This window comes from Eublepharis macularius, chromosome 12, assembly GCF_028583425.1.
Source record: "Eublepharis macularius isolate TG4126 chromosome 12, MPM_Emac_v1.0, whole genome shotgun sequence".
Classification (NCBI taxonomy): Eukaryota; Metazoa; Chordata; class Lepidosauria; order Squamata; family Eublepharidae; genus Eublepharis; species Eublepharis macularius.
This window is the reverse complement of record NC_072801.1, coordinates 64,024,174-64,050,589: the sequence shown is the minus strand read 5'-3', so window position 1 is coordinate 64,050,589 and position 26,416 is coordinate 64,024,174. Positions and strand designations below refer to the sequence as shown.

The 26,416-nt window shown below is 46.8% G+C and overlaps 3 protein-coding genes across 8 annotated transcripts in view; 2 read left to right on the top strand and 1 right to left on the bottom strand.

The window, feature by feature from the left end:
- Nucleotides 1–798: 798 nt before the first annotated feature.
- On the bottom strand, nt 799–3,197 carry LOC129340260 (sesquipedalian-1-like). Of its 3 annotated transcripts, none has more exons than XM_054994945.1 (2): nt 2,930–3,197; nt 799–2,075 (listed from the first exon to the last, which is right to left on the bottom strand). In XM_054994945.1, the coding sequence occupies exons 1-2, from the start codon at nt 3,008–3,010 to the stop codon at nt 1,440–1,442; spliced, it is 717 nt and encodes a 238-aa protein (XP_054850920.1). In that variant the 5' UTR covers nt 3,011–3,197; the 3' UTR covers nt 799–1,439. The 3 variants fall into 3 exon arrangements, with proteins under 3 accessions (XP_054850920.1, XP_054850922.1, XP_054850921.1); XM_054994947.1 differs by lacking the exon at nt 2,930–3,197 and adding an exon at nt 2,804–2,881; XM_054994946.1 differs by lacking the exon at nt 2,930–3,197 and adding an exon at nt 2,790–2,877.
- A 190-nt stretch (nt 3,198–3,387) lies between these two features.
- On the top strand, nt 3,388–11,561 carry CD2BP2 (CD2 cytoplasmic tail binding protein 2). Of its 3 annotated transcripts, none has more exons than XM_054995485.1 (7): nt 3,388–3,519; nt 6,903–6,984; nt 7,743–7,884; nt 8,316–8,473; nt 9,162–9,675; nt 10,088–10,209; nt 11,268–11,561. In XM_054995485.1, exons 1-7 carry the CDS (start codon nt 3,500–3,502, stop codon nt 11,376–11,378), a joined length of 1,149 nt encoding a protein of 382 aa, XP_054851460.1. In that variant the 5' UTR covers nt 3,388–3,499; the 3' UTR covers nt 11,379–11,561. The 3 variants fall into 3 exon arrangements, with proteins under 3 accessions (XP_054851460.1, XP_054851461.1, XP_054851459.1); XM_054995486.1 differs by lacking the exon at nt 3,388–3,519 and adding an exon at nt 4,617–4,701; XM_054995484.1 differs by lacking the exon at nt 3,388–3,519 and having other exon boundaries at nt 6,800–6,984.
- A 4,149-nt stretch (nt 11,562–15,710) lies between these two features.
- Nucleotides 15,711–26,416, top strand: part of LOC129340213 (integrin alpha-X-like) — a 37,577-nt gene continuing 26,871 nt past the window's right edge. For both annotated transcript variants that reach the window (XM_054994855.1, XM_054994854.1), the window contains exon 1: nt 15,711–15,819. In XM_054994855.1, the coding sequence (XP_054850830.1) occupies nt 15,774–15,819 (46 nt within the window). In that variant the 5' untranslated portion in view covers nt 15,711–15,773. The remainder of the gene's footprint in view (nt 15,820–26,416) is intronic.

Here is a 26,416-nt window from a genome sequence, read left to right as displayed (position 1 = left end):
TATGGTGGCATAAAAGAGGCTTACTCAGTTTTATCGCAACAACTCGGCTAAGTAGGTTAGCCCAAGTTTCCTTAGTGAACTTCATGTCAGAATCCTGTCTCCCTATTCCAAGCCCCAAACTCTATCCATGCAGACACTCCAACTAATTTTATTCCATGCATTTTTCTCCTGCCCTTCCAAGGACTTTGGGTTGGTGTTTGTGTTTGTTTTATCTGCACAGAAGTAGGTTGAGGCTGAGGTTACCTAATCAGCTTCACAGCAACTGGGTGTATGAGCCCAGGGCTCCTCAGTCCTAGCTTGATACCACCACTCTGGCTGCTGGTCTGTATATTATGGGGTCAGTAGAATGCCAATAAATCAGATTGTTCTTTTGGAAACTCGGGTGGCCAAAAGGCAGCTGTGCACGGGGATGTAGACTCAAAGTAGCCAGGCATAAAATTTAGGCTGGTGATCAGAATTTGACTTCAAATCATCAGAAGAATCAGTGTTGGGGATATGCTTTCCAGTTACCGGGAGCAAAGATCGTTCTTGGATTTAAACCTGAGCTGGAAAAATATATGACAAGGGAATTACATAGCATTATATTGAAATCGGGGGGTGGGAATTACTTATGATAGAAGGGATATGATTCCTCAGTGGTGGAGTACATGCAGAAGGGTCCTGGTTCAGTTCTTGTTAAAGGATTGTAGGGGAGACAAGAAAACCACTGAGGTAAACCAAGGCTGATGACTCCCAACATGGTGCCTGTTGTTGCCTCTGCTGGTGTACCCACTGCCAACTTCTTCAAAACAAAGAGCCAGTCCTGGATTACTCCCATGTTAATTGGAGCAGGAGGTGTTTCAAAAGAGCCCAGGAGGTCCATTGTGTCTGCAGGAAACACCCATTCAGAAATAGCTGCTTCCATCATAGGAATACACTTGGTTTGGAACCTCCCAATATCTTGTGATTGACCTGTGCCACCATGGCAGCCATTTTGTGGTTTGCCATGCTATTCCTGTGACAGACGTCTGATGGTGCGAACTCAGTGTTATCAAAAGTGCCCACAGGTTCAAAAGTTTGGAGATCTTTCTAGCCTAGTTGATACTGGGTTAGGAATCACGGTTGATAGATCACTTGGACCAAATCTAACATTTGGTACAGCAGAGTTTGCTTTCACATGAAGGATCTGCATTGCTTAAAGCCTCCTCCCTTCCCCTATAAGCACTCTCTGAAGCATTTTGTTGGTAGACTCAAGAGACCTCCATCGCTAACCTTCCTCCCTCATTCCCAGCAAAGTAAATAATGCAGTGCTCACTGACTTTAATTTATTCATACTCAAATGTGTCTGTTTCCCAGATGCACATCAAATAGTTGACTCAGGAAGTTATTCCTAGCAGTATCATTCCAGCTCTCCCATGAGATTTGCTCTTATAGTCACGTGCTTGATGCTGCCGATTTTTCTATCCTAAGTCTATCAAATTGTCTTCTGCTGGTGGCTTCTTGCCCTTCATCTCTTCTTGCCATATATGTCTTAATCTCACAATGTCCTCTCCAAATTCTTGATGGAGTAGTGAGAAATTTTTCTCATTGTATCCCTTTTCAGCCCCCATTTTAGGAAGGGGTGCCTTAAAGATCTTTTTTGAGGCTACTGGGTCTACCTCCAATTTGAGGGGCTGCTGGTTCTTCAGCATTTGAAATTGCCCTTCCAGCTCTGCAACCAAGGCACGGAGGTATCCAAACCCTGCGGTGCTGAGTGCTCGTACCCAGCCCTCCATGGTTTCTTGATTCTGGGCTGCCATCTGGTATGCCTGCTTACCAAGTAATCCACAGGGGTAAGAAATTTCAAAGGCGTATGGTTCAGATGTGGATTCTCGCAGCTCCACAGTACATCCTTCTAAAATGATGAGTTTAGGAGGATCTCGTTCTCCTCCTCGCGCCCGGTAGAAGAGAAGATTACCCCAGAGCTGGCACCAACAAGGGTGGTAGGAGGAACTGCGACTGCTCTTTTTATACAGTAATCCCTGCCGGTCTGGGGCATGTTCCAAGCGGGAAGAGACCAAAGCGCTGGAGATGTGGAGTTTCATGGTAGTTAGACCCTGGAAGTGTAGAGATGATGATGGAAGATGGGGGTGAGTGTGGGAGGAGAGAGTTAGTATCTAAGGAAACAACAGACTAAAACAGCAGTGGAAGGATCATGAATATAAATAGGTGCATAAAGTTGGGGGAAATGCAGGTAAAAATAGAAAATTGAAAGCAGATAAAAACAATAAAGAATAAAATGAGGAACTGGGACAAGGAAAGGAGATGGGAAAAATGAGGGTGAAAAAAAATCAAGAATGAAACTACTTTCTAGAGAAAGGAAACCAACATTTAGAGCTAGAAATAAGATAACTAGCTGAGGGAACAGCATCAAGGGAAGAGCCAGCTAAGATGGAAAAGAGTTAAATACCGCTAAAAAGGGAGTGGACAAAGGTGTGGGGGTACACAGGACTCGAGGAGAGGCTGACTAAACAAAGAGAAGGGATGGACAAGGGCAAGAATAAATGAAAGGATAAGCCAAAAAAACGAAGAAGTGGGCGAGGGAGAAGGAAAAGAAATGACAAATGGAAGAGCCAAATGAGGGAACGCGGCAGAAAGTGGTGGAAAGAGCAAAAGCCCTCCCTTTGGGAGTGTGTTGGGAGCGGCTGCCTCTGCAGAAATGAAGGCCTGATCCGCCCAGGATCCTACGGGGAGGATATTTACCACCAGCCGGGCACAGATCCAGGCAAGACTAAAGGGTTTGAGCGCAGGGGAAGGAGTTTTCGTCCCACCTGAAGTGCCTCACCTTGGCGCCAAGTCATCAAGTGGCCCTTTGGGATGAGAGTGCTGAGGGACGGTCAGTTTCCTCCCCGCCCCCCGCCCGCTCAGCCAGGGCGATGGTTCCTAGGTGAGGGGTGGGGCTTGAGCTCACCTGGCCTTCTCCATTCAGGTGTCTGAAAATCACTTGATTGCACCTTCCAGGGAAAGTTGGGACAGGAGACGAGACTCGCATCCACTAGAATGGCAGTTCCTTGCTTTTCTCACCGACGTTTCACTCCAAGAGCAAAGAGTCCAACCGGCTACAAAGAGGAACTAACTAAGCCGAAATGTGCTGAGGATGTTAACCACTCGCTGAAAATTCTTTCTTGGTCCGGAAAGGGATCCTTGTTAAGGAAGACTGTAGTGATCAGAAGAAGAAACTGCTGCAGAAAATGGAAGGGTGGTTGGGAGGGGGAACTGGGTCAACTTTATTTAAAATATTCCTAAATCGCTACAATTCCCCATAAAGAGTCAGTTTTTCTGAGCTTGTTTCCCCTTCATATTGATACATCATAGATTGATATATTAATATATAATAATTCTCTGGCATAACAAATGTCCTCTCCACTTCAGAATAAGAGTTCCTGAAGGACGGGATTGGCCTGGAATAGCTTCTAGACAGGCAGATGGTCAACCGGTGCATCTTTGGGTGTACACCTGGTGATGTACACCTGGTGAATTTATGGCTGCAGTAAAGGACTGGTAAGTCTTTGTCTCCTGGCAAAACACTTAAATTGATCCTCTATAAACGTGTTGGATTTGACTCCAGTGACAGAGACCAAAAAAAAATGTTTTAGAGTCTAAGCTTTTGAGAGTCAGAGCTCCCTTCTTCAGATACCTGACATGAACGTGTTGTGTGACTGTATATCTATTTCTGCATCACGCCAACTTGATTTTTGAAAAAGGGGGCTCGGGAAAGTGGCCGTTTTGCTCTACTGATAGTTCCTTATGTTAGATTTTATGGTGGTTCGAAGAAATCCTCTTTGACGACAAAAGAAAAATCCTCTCTGACGACAAAACTCGATTAAGAACGAGCCTTGCTTTTGGTTCACCTTAAAGGCTGGCAGGTTTAGGCTGCAATTTCTAAGACGTTTTCCTGGGAGTAACTTCAACTGAATAATTTGGGACTTGCTTCTGAATAGAGCAGTTTAGATCGCTAATTCATTGTGGCATAAGCTTCCGTGGGATCTGGTCCATGAAAGCATCTGCCACACTGAGTGAGCCTTTGCTGCTTTTACTGCAACACCTTAACAGTGCGACCCTTCTAAGCGTTCCTTACACCAGTGGCTCTTGGAAAACAGGCTTGTCCACCTCCAGATGGAAATTTCCTGAAATTACAAGTGATCTCCAGAAAACAGAGACCAATTCACCTGAAGGAAATGGCTGTTTTGAGGACGAACTCTATCGCATTATACCCCGCTGAGGTCCTTCCCCTCCCCAAACCCCGCACTCCCCAGGATCCACCCAACACCAAAACCTCCAGGAATTTCCTAATCCAGAGATGGCAACCCAATTTGGGGATCCAATCTTTTAAAGGATAGGGGATTAGTATATAAAAGAGTCTCGAAAGACCTCAGAACTCCTACACAATTGTACGATCTAGTCAATTTTTAAAAAATCTCTTTTAAACCGAAAGGCCTGAGGTAAGAGGAAAAGGCGACAGGAACGTTGCGCCTTTAAAGTTTGCCCGCACTTCTTCCAGCTGTGCTTATCAGCGGCAACGAAGCAATCCGCTGCCAAAAGTTGACGTCATTTCCGCTATTGGAGGGGAAATGGCTCTGTTCGCTTTCCGTCGTATCCGCTTCGAACGGTGGCAGACCCCGGATGTTGATGCCTGCGCGGTAGTGCGTCGGGAGCTGGGGAAGCAGCGGCATAAGGGCTGAGGTGGGCGTGGGCTCCGCATTTGCCTATTTGCACATTCTGATTATTTATTGCGCATGGCCTGTTGGGAGTTATGGGGGGGCATCTGGAGGGAGAAAGTGGGGGCACTGGGTTGCCAGCCTCCAGGTGGTAGCTGGAGATCTCCCGGAATTGCAGCTGGTCTCCAGGCCACACAGTTCAGTTTCCCTGGAGAGACTGGTTGCTTTGGAAGGTGGACTGCCGTAGCATAGTGGTTAATTGGTTGAGTTGCGAATCAGTACTCTGCTGGTTCGAACATAGTCCTGCCATGAGCTGAGTAGTGGCCTTGGGTAAGCCACTCATCTCAGCCCAGTTTCCCAGCTATATTGTGGGGGTAATAATAACACTGACTTTATTCACCGTTCTGAGTGGGCATTAATCTGTCCAGAAGGGAGGTATAAAAGTGCAGTTGTTACACATTGCTGAGGTCCCTCCCTTCCCCTGGCTCCACCAAATCTCAAGAAATTTCCCTGCCCAGAGCTGGCAACCCTTAGTTGTATCTGTGAGTGAGAGGCTAGAGCCTTGAGGTGCCTTCTAAAAGGTGGATCGGTTTGGTAGCCAGGGTGGGCTTGAGTCAGTTGATTCACCTGTGTAAATGTGAGGTACAAGGTGGCTTTTTAGTCTTTATGCAGGTGAAGGAAAGCTAGAAAACTTTTCTGGGGTTTTGATAAGGCTGAAGGAGGAGGGCGAGATAACATGGGTCTCCTTTATTGTGGCAGTCTAATTCTCCACTCCTATTAATTCCCTCATGAAATAAGGCTCCAAGTAATGTGAAAATCCTAAAAGCAGAATAAAGTAAGGGGGGAGCAAACTTATATAATTTTCAGCAAAAAATGTGGAGGCTTTTAGTTCAAATATTTTAAAACAAAATGTTGTGAAAGAATATGCCTGTATCTTTTGACCCCCTATGTCTTGGTGTGGCTGTTTTCATTTGAGATTATAGTGAGTGCAGTCCTGGAGAGAAGGTGAGATGAAGGAGAGGTGTGCCTTCATTAGGGTTGGAGGAGTGCTCAGTTTCCATAGTAACTGTGCGGGTTTCTCTCCCTAGCAACTGGTGGCCCCTTCTCAGCTCTGTCCTAAAATTGGGTTTAAAAGGGGTCTCTACACTCTCATGTCAGAGGATAGGTTCACTAATGCCTTGTTAGCTCTGTTCAGTTGCTGAGGGGTGGGGGGGGGGCACAAGTGGGAAAGCCTGTTGTCCTCGTGTCCTGCTTGTAGCTTCTCAGAAACATCCAGTTGGCTGCTGTGGCAAACACAATGCTCGACTCGGTGGACCTTCAGCCTGATTTGCAGTTATCTTGTGTTGTTGTGCCATTTTTCTCTTCTTACAAGGCTTCCTGATTGTTAATAGCTGTGTGGCAGGCAGAAGTCTAACAGGAAAAACTTAAGTGATGGAACTTCTGCTGATGAATTGCGGTCTGCCAAGCAGCTATCAAAAGCTGCAGCAACCTGACTTGTTTGGGGTTTTTTGACAGTGGCTTTTTATGTTGTTTGTTTCTTTAACAAAGTATCTGTGAAGGGCAATTTACAATTCCAAAAATTAAAAACATACAAAAGCTCCTTTTACAGCCCTCTCCGAAGATATGCCTCCAGCTTCAATCTGTTAAAAGCCTTCAGAAATAAGACAGCCTTGAAGCAGCGCCTGTAGATAGCACTTCTTTCTCCCCTTGTCAGAGAGCTCCTTCATCAAAGTGGGAGCCACTGTAGAGAAGAAATGGGCTGTAGTAGATGCTAAGCAGGCCAGCTTCAGTGCAGGAGCGCCCAGAAGGTGGCAACCAGAAGGTTGTAGTTGGTATATAGCCATCAAACTTGATTTAAACTTCTTAAGTTTCACCCTCAGGATCCATCCTGGGTAGAAGGGGAATATAAATATGTATTTTAAAAAATCATAATCAGTAACTAGTGGAGTTGTGGTGGTATTTCTGATATAGAAAGGGTTAAATTATACCCATAGAAATCTCCTGTATACCAGTGTGGCCTGTAAAGATGGAGTTGGCAGCTATGTGTTTACAAACATGCCTTGACACCTGCAAGGTAGAGATAAGGGCCCTTATCAATTGCGAAACCAGCCTTCTGCTGCAGAGAGGAAAAAAACATCGGATGAGCTGGGTCGTAAATGTTGTGCATTCTTTGGATGAGTCTCTTGGTGGTCCTATCTACCCTTTAACCTGCATCGGTTCCCCTAGGGCCAGAATGTCCAAACGCAAGGTGACTTTTGAGGATCAAGGCAATGAGGATGAAGAGGAAATGAGTTTGCCAAAGAAGAAGGTGAGAGAGAAGTTTCAGAAACATTTTGTATGTGGGCAAGAGGGTAAGAGAGAGGGCTATTTCCTTCTTCCCCTTTCTGAACTTGGTTTGCAAGAGACAAAGCTGGCACGGAACAATTCATACTGGTTTTGTTACATAAAAATTGGAAGATTCTTTATTTGGATATAAATGTGAAGGACTGCCTCCTATTGTACTGTACAGCCTGCCAGTTAAGAGCCTCCTTACAAGAGGTGAGGTTGAGGGCGACCAGCGGGAGTTTTTTAGTGGTGGCACCTTGCCTGTGGAATGCACTTCTCTGGGAGACTTGTCTGGCGTCTATCCTGTTCTCTTTTAGGTGCCAGACAAAAACATTTGACCCAGGCTTTATAATTAAGGGGTTTGATATTTTTAAGCTGGTTTTACAGTCCACAGTTTTTAAACTGGTTTTACAGTCTGCTTCATGCATGAGGACTATTTTATAAGAATTGTTTAAATCTGGAAAATGTTTTATATTGTTTTTATCCTCTGGCTGGATTTTAATGGTTTGTTATAACGATTTTATGCTGTTTTGTGATTTCATCATGTTTTACTTTGCAAGCCACCTCTCGCTGTTCTCTGCATAGGCAGCATAGACATATTAGACATAAAGGAAACTTGAGGTGGTTTACAACAGGGGTAACTGTTAGTTTGAAGAAGCCAAAAACTGGTGACGCTGAGGGAAAGGGGTAGAGGCTTCAGTTCCTAAATGTGTAGCTTCTGCACCTTTGTCTCCCATCCAGCTAGTGGAACCTGCAGTCGGAGGGCCAGGCAGCCGTTTTAAGGGCAAACATTCATTGGACAGTGATGAAGAGGATGATGACGAGGGTGATGACGAAGGGCGAGGCAGTAAATATGATATCCTCGCATCAGATGATGTGGAGGGTAAGTGTGGGCTTGATAGTGCCGATTTTGATGTCAGAATTCAGCATTCTGAGTGAGATACTAGTCTTTCCCCCTCTTGTTTAAACCATAAAGCAAGTTTCTAGCCCGTGGCGCTGTAAAGATAAGAGTGGTGGTTGTGTTTGGGATGCCACCAGTAGGTCGGTATGGTTGCTTGAGGGAAAATGGGGTGATTTAAGAGTTGTTCAGTAGTTAGAAAACTGCTATGGGCTCAACACTTCCCCCCAAATGTTATCTCAGTAATCCCTGCAAAGTAATCCACTGCTTGTTTTTATATAAGGAGCTGCATGGGCTTGACACTTGCAGTAGAAAAGGATTCACAGTCATACCTTCAGTAATTAAAATGCTAAACTTGCAGAGTCGTTGCATTACAGAAGAGTGGTAGCAATTTTTCTCCTTGCTTACCCTTCTAGGACAGGAATCTGCCACCATTGACTATGAAGATGGTGTCCGGATTACCCCATTCAATTTGCAGGAGGAGATGGAAGAAGGGCATTTTGACTCAGAGGGCAACTACTTCTTGAAGAAGGAAGCCATGATTCGGGACAACTGGTTGGACAACATAGATTGGGTAAGATCCCCTGTGTCACCTGTGCGGAGGACCGCTGGAGTGAAGAACCTTTGTTGAACTCTTCCCCCAGTTCAACATGTAGGATGTTATAAGTCAGGCTGTGGGGATTTCTTGATTGCATCACTCGAGCGCAGGAATCTGCATTTGATGCAGGACAGCAGCATCTGGTGTTCAGATTGTACAGTTGCACGACACAAATTGTGGGAAGGGATTCTGATGGTCCCATGACAGTGAAGTGTAACTCTGTAGATAGGCCATGATAGAATTGGTTTTAAACCTCGGCTGGCTTATGTCATGGAGAATAAGCTTTGTTCCATTCCGTAACTGATTTTTTTCATTCATGAGCCCTAGGATTTTTGACCTCAAAACAAGATAGGTTGAGAGACAGTAGTCTGACCAAGGACTTCTACTGCCTTATCCTCCCCCAGTCAGCTTGATGTAGGAATAAGGATTTGAGTGCAGTGTACTTGGTGCTTAACTGTACGTAATGGCAGTCTGCAAGGATGGATAACAAGGCAGTATTGGATAGGAAGATATTTCATTGCGTATCTTTATGGTGACAGTCATCTTTCAGAGTTATTTTGTGTCCACTACAGATACCTGTCTGGATCGGCATTCCATAAGTTTTGAAAGGTATACTAGTTCCCCCCTCCCCGCACCTCATTTGTCCTTCCGTTTTCCCCACCAGGTCAAGATAAAGGAACAGCCGCCTGGTCGAAAGAAAGCACCGTTAGATTCTGCAGAGGAGGAGGAGGAGGATGACGATGATGACCTTGAGGTTGGCCGAACACCTTTGGACAAGAAGGCGCTGCTGGAAGGGATGGTGGATTTATTGCAGCCTGGTGAGACAGTGGCGAGAGCCATCCAAAGGCTCGGAGACAAGGGTGGGCCCAAGAGCACTGGGCGCCAGCGGAGGCCCTGGAGCCGCCTGAAGGCAGAGGAGGCAGAACCCGCGGAGGAAGGCGATCTCCAAAAGCTTGGGTCCCCTGAGCGAAAAGAGCAGCTGGAACGCTTGTCAGGGCTGGCTGACCAAATGGTAGCACGAGGTGTCTATGAGATCTATCAGGAGACCCGGGAGAAGCTGACCTTGAGGCTCCGAGCCTTGGATCACCCGCCTGCAGCACCTTCTGCTCCTGAACCTGAACTAGACATGTTTGCTGAGGATATTGATGAAGCAAAGCTGGGGGAGAAGACGGCAGTGGGTGAGAGGATGGGGTGGGCTGGCTGAGGGCTGCCTCTGGTTGTGGGGAGGGAGAGGAATGGGAAGCCCTAGAGCAAAAACACACCATCGGGAGAACCGCGTGGAGAAGCTCTTAGTTGAGCCCATACCACTTCAGACTGCTGGTGGGGGAGTCACCTGTTGAAATGCTTTTCATGGCACCTAGAAAAGGAGCATGATGGGGGGAAAGGTTTGGGTCTGGCATTCTCCTGGACATGCTGCGTCTCTCTGTACAAATAGTTTGCAGGAGAGCTTCCACCACCACACCCCTTTGGGTTTGAAGTAGTTCAGCCCAGCCAAAGCTGCACTGTGGTTCTCCTGACTGTATGTTCCGGCTCTTTGTTGCTGGGCTTTCGTTGCAATCGGCAACCTGACATGATAATGTTCTCCGGCAGCGGGAGGTGAAGAGCAGCAGCCAGGTGGTGACGATGTTCTCTCCGAGGTGATGTGGGAATATAAGTGGGAGAACACAAACACGTCTGAACTCTATGGCCCCTTTAGCAGTTCTCAGATGCAGGTAAGAGGCCGAAGGGGGCAGATGAACCACTGTGGATTCTCTTCCTCTTTGTTCCTCCCCCTTTCTCATGTTTTGTTCATGTTTCCAGTGGCTTCCTCAGTCTTCCTGTGTGTGTCCTTACATATTCTCCCCCCACCAATTCTTTTGCCAGTCATCTTTCCCTTTTTGCTTCTCAACCCTTTGGTTGGCTGTTTATTTCCACCTCGCTCGGTCTGTCTAATTTGCACCATTTACATGCGTTCATGCCGCTTGTCCTCTGCACTCCCTTTTATCTATTAGTTAGTGCTTTGATTTTGTTATTGTCTGGCTTCTGGAAGTGGCTCATTGGCCTCTCACGTATGAAAGACCTTGGAGTTTGCCCCCCTTGCCACTGCAGCTTGTCGCTCTATACCAAAGGCTTTTGAGCACCAATTAGGGTCCATTGCTGCAGGAGTAACGGGGGTTGTGGCAAGGAAAGATTTTGATGAGTATTACAACTGTCCACACTGACTTTGGGCCTTGTGTATGTTAGATTTTTTTTCACACAGGGATAGGCTTGTGTAGTTTCCCTGTTGTTGCTGTGGCTGCTGATACAGCACAGTGAGAACAAGGCTGCCACATGGAAGGTTTCCCTGGTAGGTTTTTTATGGGAGAGCGAATAGCCCCTGATAGACTGGTCCTCCATGAATCTGTCTAGTCCCATTTAAAGCGATACATGTGGCTCTCCACTGACAACGAATTCCACATTTTAATCACTTGTTGTGTAAAGATGAGAATTTAGGTTCCTGGGAAACTCTGCTTGAATCTTTAAAGAGAGAGAAGGAAAAAGCCAATTTTCTAGCCTTTGAAAAACTGCTGATTTCAAATAATTGTTTCATGAGCTTCTGCGTATGGTGGGTGCCTTTTGCTGGCTTGAGCTTTTCATTGATTTTGCTGTGTGTATGTATTTTCGATTGGCCCTCTTAGTTTACAAGTGTAGTTGAGTCCTAGCATTGGTTTGGTTAATCTCTGGCTTTTTTGGATCCCCCCTCCCCCCACCACCATTTCCTTTCACGTTCTTCTTTTCTGCATCCTTCCAGGACTGGGTGTCCCAGGGCTATTTCCCTGATGGCGTCTACTGCCGGAAGGCGGATAATTCTGAGGGTCAGTTCTACAATTCCAAACGCATTGATTTTGACCTCTACACGTGATTGGAACCTGACTCCTGCCCCAAGGAGCATGAGAGGCGTAACTCAGCATGGCAGCAGCCGGAAAGAAGTTGCTGGACTTTGGGGGGAGGGGAGGGAGTGTGTGCGTGCGTGTGTGGTGATATCTTTCTGGAAGGGAAGAGCTTTGGCTTCTCATCTGACTCTGGTTTTGTGAGAAATAAAAGAACCAACCTTCAGTTGTGCTTGATTGGTCAATTGTGCTTGATGGTCAAGCTGCTGTTTCCCTGCCTGCGGTCATATCCAGTTGTTCCCCTACTGTGAACTGAGCATAGAATAGGGGTGGCAGCTTGCTGTGCCTGGGCTGTGAAGGCTGATATCCAATGTTTGGTTCTCTTCTTCTCCCTCAGACTTCCAGCGTGATCTTCTTTTGGCATGAAGAGGAGAGATCAAGGGGGAAGTGCATGCACGAGTAAGCAGAAAGCCACTGCTTGCTTGGTGTTGTGAGCAGGAGGGGAATGTAGGTTTGGCCCCTGCAATGGACTCTGGAGCCTTGCGGCAAATCTAGTAGCCGAACTGCAGTGCACGCGAGTGCCTGTCCTTGTGTGTCCGTCTTCTGCAGTGTCGGGTGGAGAAATTGTGACTTCAGATTGAGGGTGGCTTTGCAAGTGCTTTTGTTGTAGACTTGCTTTTGTGTGCAAGCAAAAAGAGCTCATCCGGGGAGGGGGCAGACCCCATCCCCTTTTACACAGGCTTGCGGATGTTCCTCCAGTGCATATTCCTATGGTCTGTACTCCATGAGTCTTATTCAGCTCCTCTTCCCAATGAAAAGCGTAGGATGCCTCTGTGGTAGCGTTCCTGAGGCAAGCTTGGCCAAAGCCTTTTGACATCCCGCCCCCTTCCCCAGTCTCCCTCACTGTAATGATCTGCTACTCACCCACTCCCTTAGGTCAGCAACATTAGAGAGTCTTCTTTAGGCATGTTGTGTGGTGGTTTTAAGCTTGTAATACACAGCATCTGCAGGTTTTGACTCAAAAATATCAAGGGGGCTTGAAAATCATCAAAGGACAGAGGCCCTTGTTGAAAGGAAATGTTGAAAGGAAATCAAGGTTGTCTAGATCTGCGGTTGTCAACCTTTTGTATCATACATCCTACCAATCAGCTCTATCAAAGGACCTGGGTTGCTCGCACCATGGTGAAAACTAAAAGCCCTCCCCCAAACATTTATATCTTTACAGACATTCTGTCACTGTTAGCATGCCAAAAAGTCACAGATGGATAATCTGTGGCAGGTGCGGCAGAAGATGGCTTCCTTCACACTTGAAGGTAGATACAGGATTTGAGAAAGAATGAATTCTTAGTAATTGCTACAAAAACTCTGCATTCCACTGGGATGATTTCTGTGTCCCATCAAGAACCATTGGTCTAGATCGCAAGCCCTACAGACTTCATTTGTCCCAGTACTCATATCTGCGACTTCAGGTGACAGATGGACAGGGATTCCTCCAGATAAGAAAACCCTGACTCTCTTTTCCCCCTCATCGAGAAACAGCCTTTTCCCCAGGGGGTTGTTAGGAAAGAAGAAATTAGATACTGGTCCCATCTGTTTACCTGGAGAGCTGAGGCAATTTAAGATGTGCATTTGGGCATTTAAAGCAGCAACGGTGCTTCTACACAGGCTTTCCCCCCCTCATGCCTCCTTCAGGCAAGTGTTTTGCCAGTATTTGTTTTCAGTCAGTAGCAGGACTATCACTATAGTGTGAAGAGACTTGTGCTTATTTATATCCTTTTCTCTCCAGTTGGGACTCAAAGTAGCTTACAATATCATTCTCCCCTCCTCCATTCCTTTGCAACCATCACCCTGGGGATCAGCCAGGCAGAGAGTTTGTGACTGGCCTAGGGTCACCCAGTGAACTTCCTTGGTAGAAGAGGGGATTTGAACTCACTTCTCTCAGGATCCTAGTCTGACACACTATCCTCTATGCCATGCTGGCTCTGCTATCAATAAAAAAAACAAGAAGCTCACAAGTGATGGGGTGGGTGGGGGAATGGTGTATGTGAGAAAAAAAGTGTCAGATGTGGGTGGGGCAGTGTAGAAATCCACACATTCCCCTCTATGCATTCCACAAACCTACTTTGGGTACAGTCTCTCAACAAAGATCATAACAAAGCAGGTTTGGGAACCCAGAAAAAGAGCCAAAGAGAACCGAGATGGTGGGAGAGCCACAAAATGAGGGGCCGAAGCCCCACTTAAAACCACTGCAGTTTGTAACGGAACAAGGAGCAAGAACTCTTGAGTGGAAGCAAACACAGTCTCACGCTGGACTGAGGAACAGAATCTGCAGGTCCTGCGGCTAAGGTTTGTACTTTCGCCAGAAGTGGAAACTGAGGTTTGGGAAACAGCAGAGGAGGAGATGAAACTGTTCAGGGTTGGCTCTGGCAGCAGATGAATACTAACGGGATATTTGCTGATTTCTGTCTTCCACTGAAGACCTCCGATTCGCTCCTTGTGAGGTTCCTGGAGAATCTCGTCCCCCAGTCGCAGCATTTCAGACTGCACTAGGATAAGGGAGGTGGGAAAGTCCTATTCCACTGATGGAAGTCACTGCTTGAGCCAGTCCCCTAAGTGCAGATTGTGGTCAACATAATTGGTTGCTCCTTCATAGACAATAAAATCCTCAATACAGACAGGTAGATGTCATAAGGGAAGGATTCTAACAAACTTTCCCTGACTGATTTGTTTTCTAGGTGCAAGGATCTTTTTTATGGAGAAATATTCAGTCACATTTATTTGCACCTGCTGAATTGTACAGTGCAGAAACAAATACACTTCTTCATCACTATTTGGGAGATCTTGGCCTGAGTTCTTTGGACAGATAGTGGCAGTTAATGGGCTGGTGAAGTTGGAGGCAGGATTCCTAATTTCTCTCGACAGCATTGGGGTCTGTGGTCCCCTTCAGATTCTGCTCCTTACCCTTTTTAGTTTTTAGGGGAAAGCTTTATATGGTTGTTGTGGGTTTTCCGGGCTGTATTGCCGTGGTCTTGGCATTGTAGTTCCTGACGTTTCGCCAGCGGCTGTGGCTGGCATCTTCAGAGGTGTAGCACCAAAAGACAGAGATCTCTCAGTGTCACAGTGTGGAGCAGATGTAGGTCCTTTGTATCTACTCAGGAGGGGTGGGGTTGAGCTGAGTCAACCTGTAAAAGTTTCCCAGGGTGTGGAATGCTAATGGTGGGAGGCTTCACTGTATCCTGAGGAGGTTCTTTTGCATATGGATTGGTACTTGATTGGTACCAATCCATATGCAAAAGAACCTCCTCAGGATACAGTGAAGCCTCCCACCATTAGCATTCCACACCCTGGGAAACTTTTACAGGTTGACTCAGCTCAACCCCACCCCTCCTGAGTAGATACAAAGGACCTACATCTGCTCCACACTGTGACACTGAGAGATCTCTGTCTTTTGGTGCTACACCTCTGAAGATGCCAGCCACAGCCGCTGGCGAAACGTCAGGAACTACAATGCCAAGACCACGGCAATACAGCCCGGAAAACCCACAACAACCATCGTTCTCCGGCCGTGAAAGCCTTCGACAATACAAAGCTTTATATCTTTCACAACTGAGAATATAATGATGGCTTTGCAGGATCAGTCCAACACTGTCTCAGTAACTGAATAGATGTCTCTGGGAAGTTTGTAAGCCAGCCATAATTGTGTCTGAACATGGAGATTCTATTTAGCCATTTGGACCAATTGCCCCGTGGTGCAGAGTGGTAAGCTTTAGTACTGCAGCCCAAGCTCTGCTCATGACCTGAGTTCGCTCCTGGCGGAAGCTGGGTTCAAATAGCCGGCTCAAGGTTGACTCAGCCTTCCATCCTTCCTAGGTGAGTACCCAGTTTCCTGGGGGTAAAGCGTAGATGACTGGGGAAGGCAATGGCAAACTACCCCATAACAAAAGTCTGCCAAGAAAACATCGTGATGCGACGTCCCCCCATGGGTCAGTAATGACTCGGTGCTTGCACCTTTACCATTGACCTGCCATTGACCTTTCCCCAATTTTGTCTTGTGAGTGAGGCATTCCCAGCATAAACTTGCAATGACAGAAGTTTCACTGATGGACTTCTGCTTTTTTGCCTATGAACGTTAGTTAGCAAAAGTCCTGATACCGTGCATAAGTTTGCACTTGGTTTTTACAATTTGTCTATGCATCAGAGCATCTACCTCTAAACATTTGCTTGTCCAGCTAGTGAAACATTCTCTAGCGCTGCATTCGAAGATGCAAATGATGAAATAAAGCAGAAGCATGGGGGGGGGGAATATAGGAGGAGAATGATGCTAGTGTGGCAATAATAGGAAATGACTTGTAAGAGAGAGAAAATCACGCAACAGACGGGAGACATCCCCAGAGAGCTGAAGCAACTGGATTGAGCCCACCACCAAAATGAAGCTGATCGTCAAAGCTGCGTTCCTGCTCTGCAGTGCCCGGTGTAAGAAAAATTCTACTTTGGCTTGTGGGTGGCATTAGAAGAGTTGCCAACTGCCTGGGGGCGGGGGCGGGATTTGCTCTGCACTTCTGTTTATTGCAGCAGCTGAAACTTTGGAAATTAGCAGGGGAAGCTTGTCATGGCTTAGTGAGAAGCAAATAAAACTGTCCTTGAGCAGGGATTGGGTTAAAAATCGATGGCTTGTAGTGATGGTTAAGGGGAAGATGACTCTGGATCTGGGCTAGCAAGATGTGGGCAGCAGTATTTTGGAGCATCAGGAAAAGAAGAAGGCGCTTGGGAAGAGCTCTGCCGGGTGACCTGACGCTCAGAGGGAGGATTTGTATTTGCTTGGGCATCAGGCTTATAATCCTTTATACAGTGGTTGGTGATTTAAATGCTTTCCAAATAATTTAGTACACTCCTCTGATCAAAGCTCTTCACATAAGTTGTGCTACAGATCCTTACAAGTTACAACAGCCCCGTTAGTTAAACCTATATGAGCGCCCCCATATTGCAGAGGGAATAAAGCTGAGACAGTCACTTTCACAGGAATTCATGCTGCAGCCCTTATAAATCAAGGATGAGATGATATGCTGATAACAACAACAACAACTGCGCTTATATACCACTCTTCTAGACAGATTAGTGCCCCACCCAGAGCGGTGAACAAGTTAGTGTTGTTATTATCCACGCAATACAGCAGGGGAGCTGGGGCTGAGAGGAGGGGCCGCCTACTGAGCTCATGGCAGTAGTGGATTTTGAACCAGTAGAAATCTGGTTTGCAGCTGAATCACTTAACCCCTGTGCTACAGCAGCTCCAAGTGCTATTTTTATGGAAACAAGAAGTGAACATCTTTTTTTAGCTGGTCTCAGGCCTGGTTTGGTGAGAGGCTCAGAATATACCAGAAACCTCTAGGGAAGTTTCTCATTGCTGCTGCCTCTAGGGTTATCAGCTACAGATTGGAAAAAGTCTTGGAAATTTGGGGGTGGAGTCTGGGGAGAGACCTTGGGGAAGTATAATACCAAAGTCCACCATATGAAGCTGCCACTCTCTCCAGAGGAACCGATTTCTGTAGTCCGGACATCAATTGTAATTCTGGGGGATCTCCAGGCCCCACCTGAAGGTTGGCAACCCTAGTTGGCCATGGCTCATCTGCCTGCTGACAATGGGCCTTTCTGGAGGGACCAGGTCTCCTGCTATAGCAGAAGTTTGAGGAGATTGCTAGAGCTTTGTGATGACACATGACATCAAGTGACACTGCACAACGCATTTCCCCCCACCCCTGAAAAGTCCCAGAGTTGCCATTCCGTGTTCCTCATCTGTAAAATGGGCCTGTGTGTTCTAGAATGTCTTCTAAGGGCTTAATATTCTGCCTGTTCATTTGTGTTATTTATATACATGGTTTATGCATGTGAGTGCGTTATGTACTTTCAGTTCTTTCCTTGCACTTGTGGTACAATTGCTTCTGGGATATGGACAGCATTACCGGGTGCTGGGGGAGGATTTTTAAGCACATAGCTGTATACTTTAGATGAAAAATCATGTACCGTATTGCTCAACCCCGCTAATCTCTGGCCAGGTGTGGCTGCTTTTTGGCAGGAATACAGAGAGGCAATGTGGTGCCCTTCTCCTGTACCTCCAAATGCTGTCGGTAGGTAACATGCAGTGAAATCCTAAACAATGAAATCAATGGGCTTAGACTGGAGTAATTCTGCTTAGGATTTCACTGATAGCATATTTAAGGAACATCATCATATATATATGATGTAATTTAGTATATAGTATTTGGTGGTGGAGAGTGCCCTAAAGTCATAGCTGACTTATGGTGACCCCTGGTGGAATTTTCATGGCAAGAGACTACCAGAGGTGGTTTGCCATTGCCTGTCTCTGCAACCCTGGTCTTCGTTGGAGGTCTCCCATTCAATTACTAACCAAGGCTGACCCTGCTTAGCTTCTGAGATTTAATGAGATCAGGCTCACCTGGGCTATCCAGGTCAGGGCATATAGTATTTAATTACAATAAATATTCATTAATAACCACAAATGCCCATTCATTAGATGAGCAAACAGGCTTCCTGTTTAGCTCCCCAAGTCACAGCCCTAAGTCAGGTGGGTACAGCCTTGCTAGTTCACTAGTCTTAGGCACTAGAAACCAATAAATGGGTGCCACTCAGCATTCTGGGGCACTCTGCTGCCTTTGTCCCCTCTCTGCAACCCTGGCCATTGATACTCTCTTGAGCAGGGCTTTTTTCTGGGAAAAGAGGCGGTGGAACTCAGTGGATTGCCCTAGTTGAAAATGGTCACATGGCTGGTGGCCCTGCACCCTGATCTCCAGGCCCCGCCCCCTGGAGATCAGGGGGCGGGGCCACCAGCCATGTGACCATTTTCAAGAGGTTCCAGAACTCCGTTCCCCCGCGTTCCCCCTGAAAAAAAGCCCTGCTCTTGAGTCTTGCTTGCCTTCCTCTTTGTGGCCTGAAAGGGGGTGGGAGGAGCTGAGCAGTGGGTACCCCAAACAGAAAGGGGGCTAGGGAGTCCCCTAGAACATCTGGCAAGAGCTTCCCCCAAACCTGGAGTGTGGCATTGACATTGCGCTCAGGTTCCTGTAACCAGTGGTCACAACATTTAGTACAAACTGAGTGGACTCAGAAGCAGTGTACAGTGTTCTGGATCTTTAACCTGGAGTGAATCACAAAGAGCCACAGATTCATCATCCATCATCATGCATCAGGGATCTTCTACAAAATGTTTAAGGAAGTGAAAGTTCACTTCCGAGGAATGAACTCTTTCCCCTCTTCGTGCATTTTTTGAATAAATGTGCATACACACAGTATGGTGAAGAAAACTCTGTAGAACCTCTTGGGCTTAAAAGTGCTGTGCCGAAAAAAACTTGTCATGCCAGGCTCTGTGGTGGCGCCTGGCTTGGCTGGGGAGTAGAGAAGGAGATGGTTGGTTGGAGAGGCGAGGCCAATATGAAGTGACTCAACTCACTACTTCTGAGGAAATGTAAAGGGAGCTGAGTTTTGCTCAGGCAGAAATGTGGGTCAAAGGCAAACCCACTGACAAAGGAAGACAATGTAATGGAAACTCAAATGAAACCCTCTGATCTGCTAGAGCTATCCACAATTTAGAGGGTTGCCAACCTCCAGGTGGGGCCTAGACATCTCTTGGAATTACAGCTAATCTCCAGTCTACAGAGATCGGTTCTCTTGGAGAAAATGGCCACTTTGGAGAATGGACTCCATGGCATTTAAGGGTTGCCAGCTCCAAGTTGAGAAATTCCTGGAGATCTGGGCGGAGAAACCTGGAGAAAGTGGGGTTTGGGGAGGGAAAGGACCTTGGCATGGCACAATTCCATACAGTCCACCCCCCCCCCCAAAGTAGCCATTTTCTCTTTGGCCTGGAGACCACTTGTAATTCCGGCAGATCTCCAGCCACTACCTGGAGACTGGCAACCCTAATGGCATTATACCCCACTGAGGTCCCTCCCCTCCCCAAACTTTGACTTCCCCAGGCTCTGCCTCCAAATCTGTGGAGTTTCCCCAACTCAGAGAGGGCAGCCCTACTGGTCCATAAGAATGCTTCACACTTACATCTTCCTTGTGAGCATTCTTAGCACTTCCTATGCAGTCATAAGCTTGTTATAACCCTTACCTTGTAAGGTATATTATCATCCTACTGCAGTTGTGGAGCTTAACTGTTTATGGCTAGGGTTGGCAACTACCTTGGGGAAAAATGTCCTGTCCCTTTAACAGCGTTAGTGAGATGTTGCTTACCATATTATGAAAAGCTTCAGCTGCCTATTTCTACACAATAAGCATCTGGTAAAAATACAGGGCCCTGATGTAGATAATCCGGGCTACCCTGATCTCATCAGGTCTCAGAAGCTAAGCTGGGTTGGTCCTGGTTAATATTTGGATAGGAGATCCTCAAGGAAGTGCTGGCAATGGTAAACCGCCTATGACTGTCTCTTGCCTCGAAAACTCTATAGCAGGGGTCCCCAACCTTTTAGCACACAGGGGCCACATTAGAGTGCTCAATGTCTAACAAGGGCCACAGCTTAAATTAAAATGTAACAAACTTATTAACCTGCCTATTTAGATCAACAGTAACATTTAGAAGTCAATGAAGAAATGTTAACTTGAATACAGTCTATTTTGGAACAATAATTTACTGTCAAATCCTTTTATCTAGCTACACATGCGTACCTAGTCAGTGTGACTTTTGTGGCTGTTTTCTGTTAGCCAAGGCATTAATGTCCAAGTCAAAGTTTGTGACAGACACCCTTAAAATGTCGTGCAAATATTCATCTGTAAGTTTTTTTTTTTATACATTTTTTTATTTTCATAACTACAAGACACTACACCAGACTATCACAAGGAAAGGGGAGAGGGAGGGGACAAAGGGGGGTGGAAAAAGAAAGGGGGGGGGGAATGAACTACAAACACTAAACACTACACTTCAATGTTTCCCTTCATACTGTCATAATACAAAAATAGCTCCATAGAGTAATGATGGAGTGGTTAATCATACAGAGAATAAACATTTCAAATTCTGATTAAACTTTCCTCCCCCTTCTAGGTCCCGGACGCAGTTCTCTCTGTGCAACTGCTGTTGCGATGCTCTCCTCCTCCCCCCCCCCTCCGGCTCCTCCTTTTCTTCGTTCTTGGTGCAGCAGAGTTCTGGGTTTTTATTCTCAAAATCCTTTAGTTGATCTTCTGATAATATCTTATAGGCCTGATCTTTATATCTGAACCATATTCCTTCCGGGAATAACCATTTGTACTTTATTCCATGGTCCCTCAGAAGAGCTGCAAACTTTTTATATTTAAAACGCCGTTTCCGGACTAGAAATGGAACGTCCTTCAAAATCTTGACTTTCAAACCCATAAAGTCCAAATCCGCATTGTATGAGTTATATAGGATGGTGTCCCGAATCTTTTTAGATGAAAAGTCAATAATGATCTCACGAGGCAACTGTCGCTTTGTTGCATATTTTGAAGAAGCCCGACGGACCTCCAAAATGGCGCTTTTAACCTCTTCTTTAGTCGTCCTCGCGGGTGTCGCCAGTAGTTCCGAGACCAAATCCCACAGATCCTCATTTTCCTCCTCTTTCACGTTTTGGAGACGCAAAATTGTCTGCGTTCGTTCCACCTGTAGCCCGATCAGCTGGTTCTCCACCAACTTCAGCTCCTTTTTTGTAGCCTTCACAAGTGACGCACTTTCCAGAGCAGACTTTTCTGCCCCCCCCCCGCTGCTGCCTTAATGGTTTTCACCTCGCTTTCAATTAAGCCCACCCTTTGATCAGTTTCGTTCAGCTTGTCAACAAAGGGTTTTATGGCTTCCACCACCGCCCTGCGCACCAACTCTTCGAGCGACTCCCCCTTCAAAGTAGCCGAGATTGACTTACCGAGAGCGGGACTTTGCTTCTTTGCTGCCATTTTGGGGGGGGGGGCGCCAACAAAATTCTGGAACTCAACGAAGGGGAAGAGCGAGTCTTCTTCAGATCAACCTCTCCTTCACAAACGCTTGTAAAACAGAAGGGATTCGCTTGTTTACAGGCTTCCGCCTGTTTCTTTTACTTGCCGTTTCTCGTTGCCCGGCGGCACTCGAGGCGCCGCGCACATCTGCCGGCCTCCATAGGGACAAACGGGCAATTCCCCCCCCCGCATTGATTTCGGGGAGTTCTTCCCGCCGCGTCCCGGACCCTGGCTCCCTCCCTGGGAGTCCTGGGGGCTAATCCTTGCGGATCAGCCGCCCGGTCAGGGTGCCCGGTCGTTTCCTCCCGGACCAGCCGAGAGGAGCGTCCGGCATGGCTGAGAAAACGAAACCAAATCTTCATCTGTAAGTTTTGACCTACACTTGGATTTTACAAGTTTGTCACAGATGTATGTGGTGCCAAAATCCATAAACATGCCTGCCACAAATTTCTTTAGGTTGATAAATGTATCAGGTAGACCACAATAGAAATTGAACAGACTATTTTCTTTGCAGTTGTCCCTGAGATGATCACTGGCTTGCAATCAATTCTACTGATTCATACAACTTCAAGAATATGTTTTCTGCAGTTGTAGTGCCTTTCAAACTCTGCAGTAATTTTGAAGCTGGAATCTATCCCCCTGATAAATATTAGTAGTTGAGCAGTGTCATTTATAATGTCATTGCTCTCATCTAATGCCAAAGGATGGCATTAGATGCCTTAGCAATCGGTGAGATATGCGGCTCTTCTCCTAGTTCTTCAACACGTCCAGTGATTGTAGATGCAGATAAACTGACACAACTAACATAAGATACCTTATCAGGGCACATTTCCTCCATTACTTTAACCATGCATTTTTTAACAAATTCACCACCAGTGAATATCCTACCACGCTCAGCAATACATTTAGCAACATGACAGCTGGTCATCACAGTAGATAAGTTCTCCTCAACATACTTTCTAAAACTATTTTGCTGCAAAAACGTTGATTTTTTTAAAAGAGAATTTATCTTGTTCATTCACACCTCTCCTTCATGTATTGAGTATCTCTTGTGACAAGATTCAAAATGCCTTCTAACATTGTACTCCTTTAATACTGAGACAGTTTCAAGACATATCAGGCAAACTGCTTTATCTTTGTTTAAAACAAAGACATACTCAGTAGTCTATTTGTCATTAAAGACACAGTGCTCATCTGCAGTTTTTCATTTCTTTGAAACAGCACTTTCTATTGCAGACATCTTACAGAATTTTTAACAGAGCTGCAGTTGCAGACTTTCAATATTATCCTTGAATAAATAAAAATATGAAAAGTATAGTTTTAGATGTCTAACTCTTCCCTTTCCCATCAAACTCACCCCACTCTAGCTGCTATTAGCTGGGGGGTTTCATTTCGACCATGGCGAAGAAGAGAAGAATAATAGAATCATAGGGTTGGAAGGGATCTCTAGGGTCCCTTCCACTACAATTCTCAGAAGCATTAGCCATATGCACAAGCTAGGAAGAATTTTTTAAAAATGGATTATGAATCTGACCTACCAGACGGCACAGTTGCAATCCTAAGTACATTGAATACTATGCAAGTTATTTTTTAATAAACACATTGCTTTGAGGTTTAAATCTACACATGCTAATATTTTGGGGGGCCTCCAAAAAGGGTAGATAGAAAGAGCGAATGAAAGGGCAGCCTCCCACCTAGAGCAGAAGATATGCCATTAGACTGGCTTCAAATAATATGCAGGGAGCCTGTACACATCACTGCCTGCCAGCCAAGCCTCAATCATGAGAAGCAAAATGGCAGCCAGGTGGAAGAGAACTTGGCTGGAGGAAGATGTGGGAAGAGGAGATCCCATAAGCTTCCCTGCTAAGAGAGTACTCCTTCCCGCTCAACCCTAGGGGCCACAACACCGGCTCCTGCAATCACAGATGCATGAGAAGACTCCTAGCTGGAGTGGGTGGGGGAGGAGAGGCAGAAGCAAGCAAGGCAAAAAGTCAGAGCAACCAGCTCTCGTTGAAGAAGGAAGAAGAACGCTTTTGCTTGCAGCAGCAACTTCACTAGTAACCTTGGAAGCCACTTGGAGGAGCCTTGATGGGTGGAGCCTCTAGAAATGTTCAGTGTGAAAACATTTTGTATCCTTTTTTTTTTTGTAAAATACCAGCCCTTTCACTGTCCCTTTCCCACCTTTTTTGCAAAAGACATCTCCTGTACCCTTTCACACAGCTTCTTTACACACATAGCCTTCAACATGGTAAGGCGTGGAGAGGGGCAGTGCAAAAGCTGAGCAGGACGGGTAGCCAGCAAAGCACCCCAAATGGCCAAAATGTTACTATGGCGGATAAGACCAAGAGGGGGCTGGCAGAAGGAACCATGGAGACCAGAAGAAACAATGTTGCTATTGTGTTTTTGGCAAGAAAGGGACTAGGAAGAACAGCACTAGGTGGTGTCTCATGAAGCAGAAAGAATAGAGTGTGGGTCTGAGGGAAAATGCCTTGAGGGTGATAGCAACAAACAAGCAGGATGGAGGGCCACACAGAAAGAGCTTGGGGGCCACATGTGGCCTGCTCTATAGAGTTGTCATAAATTGCCTGTGCCCTGATGGCACTTTCCATCTCCAAAGACACAGAACATTTCTTGGCCAGATTTGTTTGTTGGCAGTACTTTTTATGGCAAAGAGAAGAGTTGAACTAGAGCAGGGGTCCCCAGCCTTTTGGGGCCTGTAATTACCTTTGGAATTCTCACTCGGGGTGGTTGGTGCAACTGCAAAATGGCTGTCTTAGAAAGTAGAACCAACCAGAAAATATCAGGGAATGAGGTTACATATAAGTCTAACTGAAACTATTCAACATTTGAGGCTGAAGCTGTGCTTAACAGGATGCCTTTTAAAATGAACGTATTGTTTAAAAATACTTTCTTGCATACACACAGCTTATCTTCAGTCACACAGTGAAGATTCTTGTGTTGTGCTGGCGGCTGCTGAATTTTTTTAAAAAATCTGCTGAGCCAAACATAATCCCTGCTAGGCAAAAGACACACTTGGTTTCACCTACTTTCTAAAAATACTTGGTGGGCACCAAGAAGGATGTCGATGGAGACCATGGCACCCATGAGTGCCACATTAGGGACTCCTGACTTAGAAGTTCCCTGATTTGTACCTTAAGCTTTCAGTTGATATACAACGCCATCTCACTTTCCTTGAAAGTTTGGACAAGAGGCCTCAATTCAAACATTTGGCTGGTTCTTTCAAATCAAGATACACATTTCCAGCTCAATTCTAAGCCCTGAGGCAGTGCCGTCGCTTGTGCGTCAACGTAAATGGGGCACTGCTCCATGGCTCCCTATGGACTTTTGCAGGAGAGTCCGTCTGGCGCCCAAGCTTGGCAAGGCGAGGCACGGTGGCCACCAGGAGCACCCGCCCACTGTTCCCCTGACAACCCCACTCACACCAGTCAATGGCTACACCGCTCCCCTGACCGGCAGGCAAGAGGCAAGCAGCAGCACAGCCAATGGGGAGGCCATGCTCCCTGCTGCCACCAACAGCCCCCCGCTCAGAGAGCAGGCATCCCTGCTAGGGAGGGGGGCAGAGGTGACAGTGAAGGTCCGGATTGAACACCCACCCTCTTGCCCGTCCAGCCCCCATTTCTGATGAGGGCCAGGCCAGTGGCTGCAGCTCAGTGTGCCTGCAAATCCCCGCTGCCACTACCATGAGAAACAGGTTCCCCCTCCTTGAAAAGTAGGACCAGAAAGCCTGCAGCACTTGGGAGCAGCCTCCAGGATCCAGAGAGGCAGGGGGGGCGGGGTTCTACAATGAGTGACAGTAATGCCCATTGGAAACCACACGAGAGGCCAGAAGGGAGTGCAAAGCACCCACAGACTTGTGGCGGCGCTATTTGAACATATCACTGATTTACAACAATGCAAGAATGTGGGTTTAACCTTGAGCGCCATGTCCCAGTCCAGGGGTGTCGCCTCCCCCTCCCCCGGTGGACTGGCAGCTCGTGGGAGCGGCATTAGCCGCCGCTCCAGCTCCTTCTTACCTGTCAGTGCTCCCTCGCTCCTTACCAAGCTGGAACTCCAGAGTCAAATAACCTGTAAGGAGACTTGGGTGGTTATTGTTAGTCAGACATTCTGGACTTTGCTATTCTTCCTTTGAGCAAGTACAAAGTTCTCCCAGTTTTCCCGGTAAGTCCCCCTAGTGCACTCAGAGCCCGCCCTTGTGAGTACCCACTCTCCCGCCTCACGCACAAAGTCCCCGCAGCAGGAGGCTAACAGGCAGAGCCTCCGGCCACAAGCTCACCTACCTGAGGTCATGAGCGCTGCAGCCGGAGGTTTTGTGAGGTGTGTGGGCAGGAGATTGGGTGCAGGGAGGGAGGCTCGCCCACCCCGGAAGTGCATGTGGATTGGCCCCCATGGTAGTTCCATCCTATGCTCCTTCGGGCCATGGGGGTGGGGGTGGGTGCAGAGAGAGGGGTCCGAGTTTTCCCATTCAATGGGCACCTATGGGCTACACCTCCTTTTTTGTAGCATAACTTTCTGCCACTACAGGGGGCATTCCTGGGCCTGGAGCGGCTTTGGAAACAGACTAACCCACCTCTGCCCCACCCCATCTAGAGCGGGTGCAGGACCTTGTGCTGCACTTACACCTCCACCCAGCTGCCAAGTGTGCCTGCTGGCGGCGACCTATCTGTAGTAGTGTGCCTTGGGCAGGTACCAGTGAAGGGGGAGTTATGTCCACGTAAGTGCCATTTATGCCCATGCAAGCCTTAGTTCTCTCCCTATATGCTTTCCACTCTGCTTAGGATTGCACTGTTCATCTTTCTCATCTTTGCAGCTACTGGCTACATGCATCTCTCTTAGGGTTGCCAGCTCCAAGTTGGGAAATTCCTGGAGATCTGGGGGGTGAAATCTGGAGAAATCTGGAGAAAGTGGGGCTTGGGGAGGGAAAGGACCTTGGCATGGCATAATTCCATAGAGTCCATCCTCCAAAGTAGCCATTTTCTCCAGGTGAACTGATCTCTGTAGCCTGGAGACCAGTTGTAATTCCAGGAGACCTCCAGCCACTACCTGGAGGATGGCAACCCTAATCTCTCCTAGTTTTCGTCCTTCCTCTGGCCTTCCCCCGGAC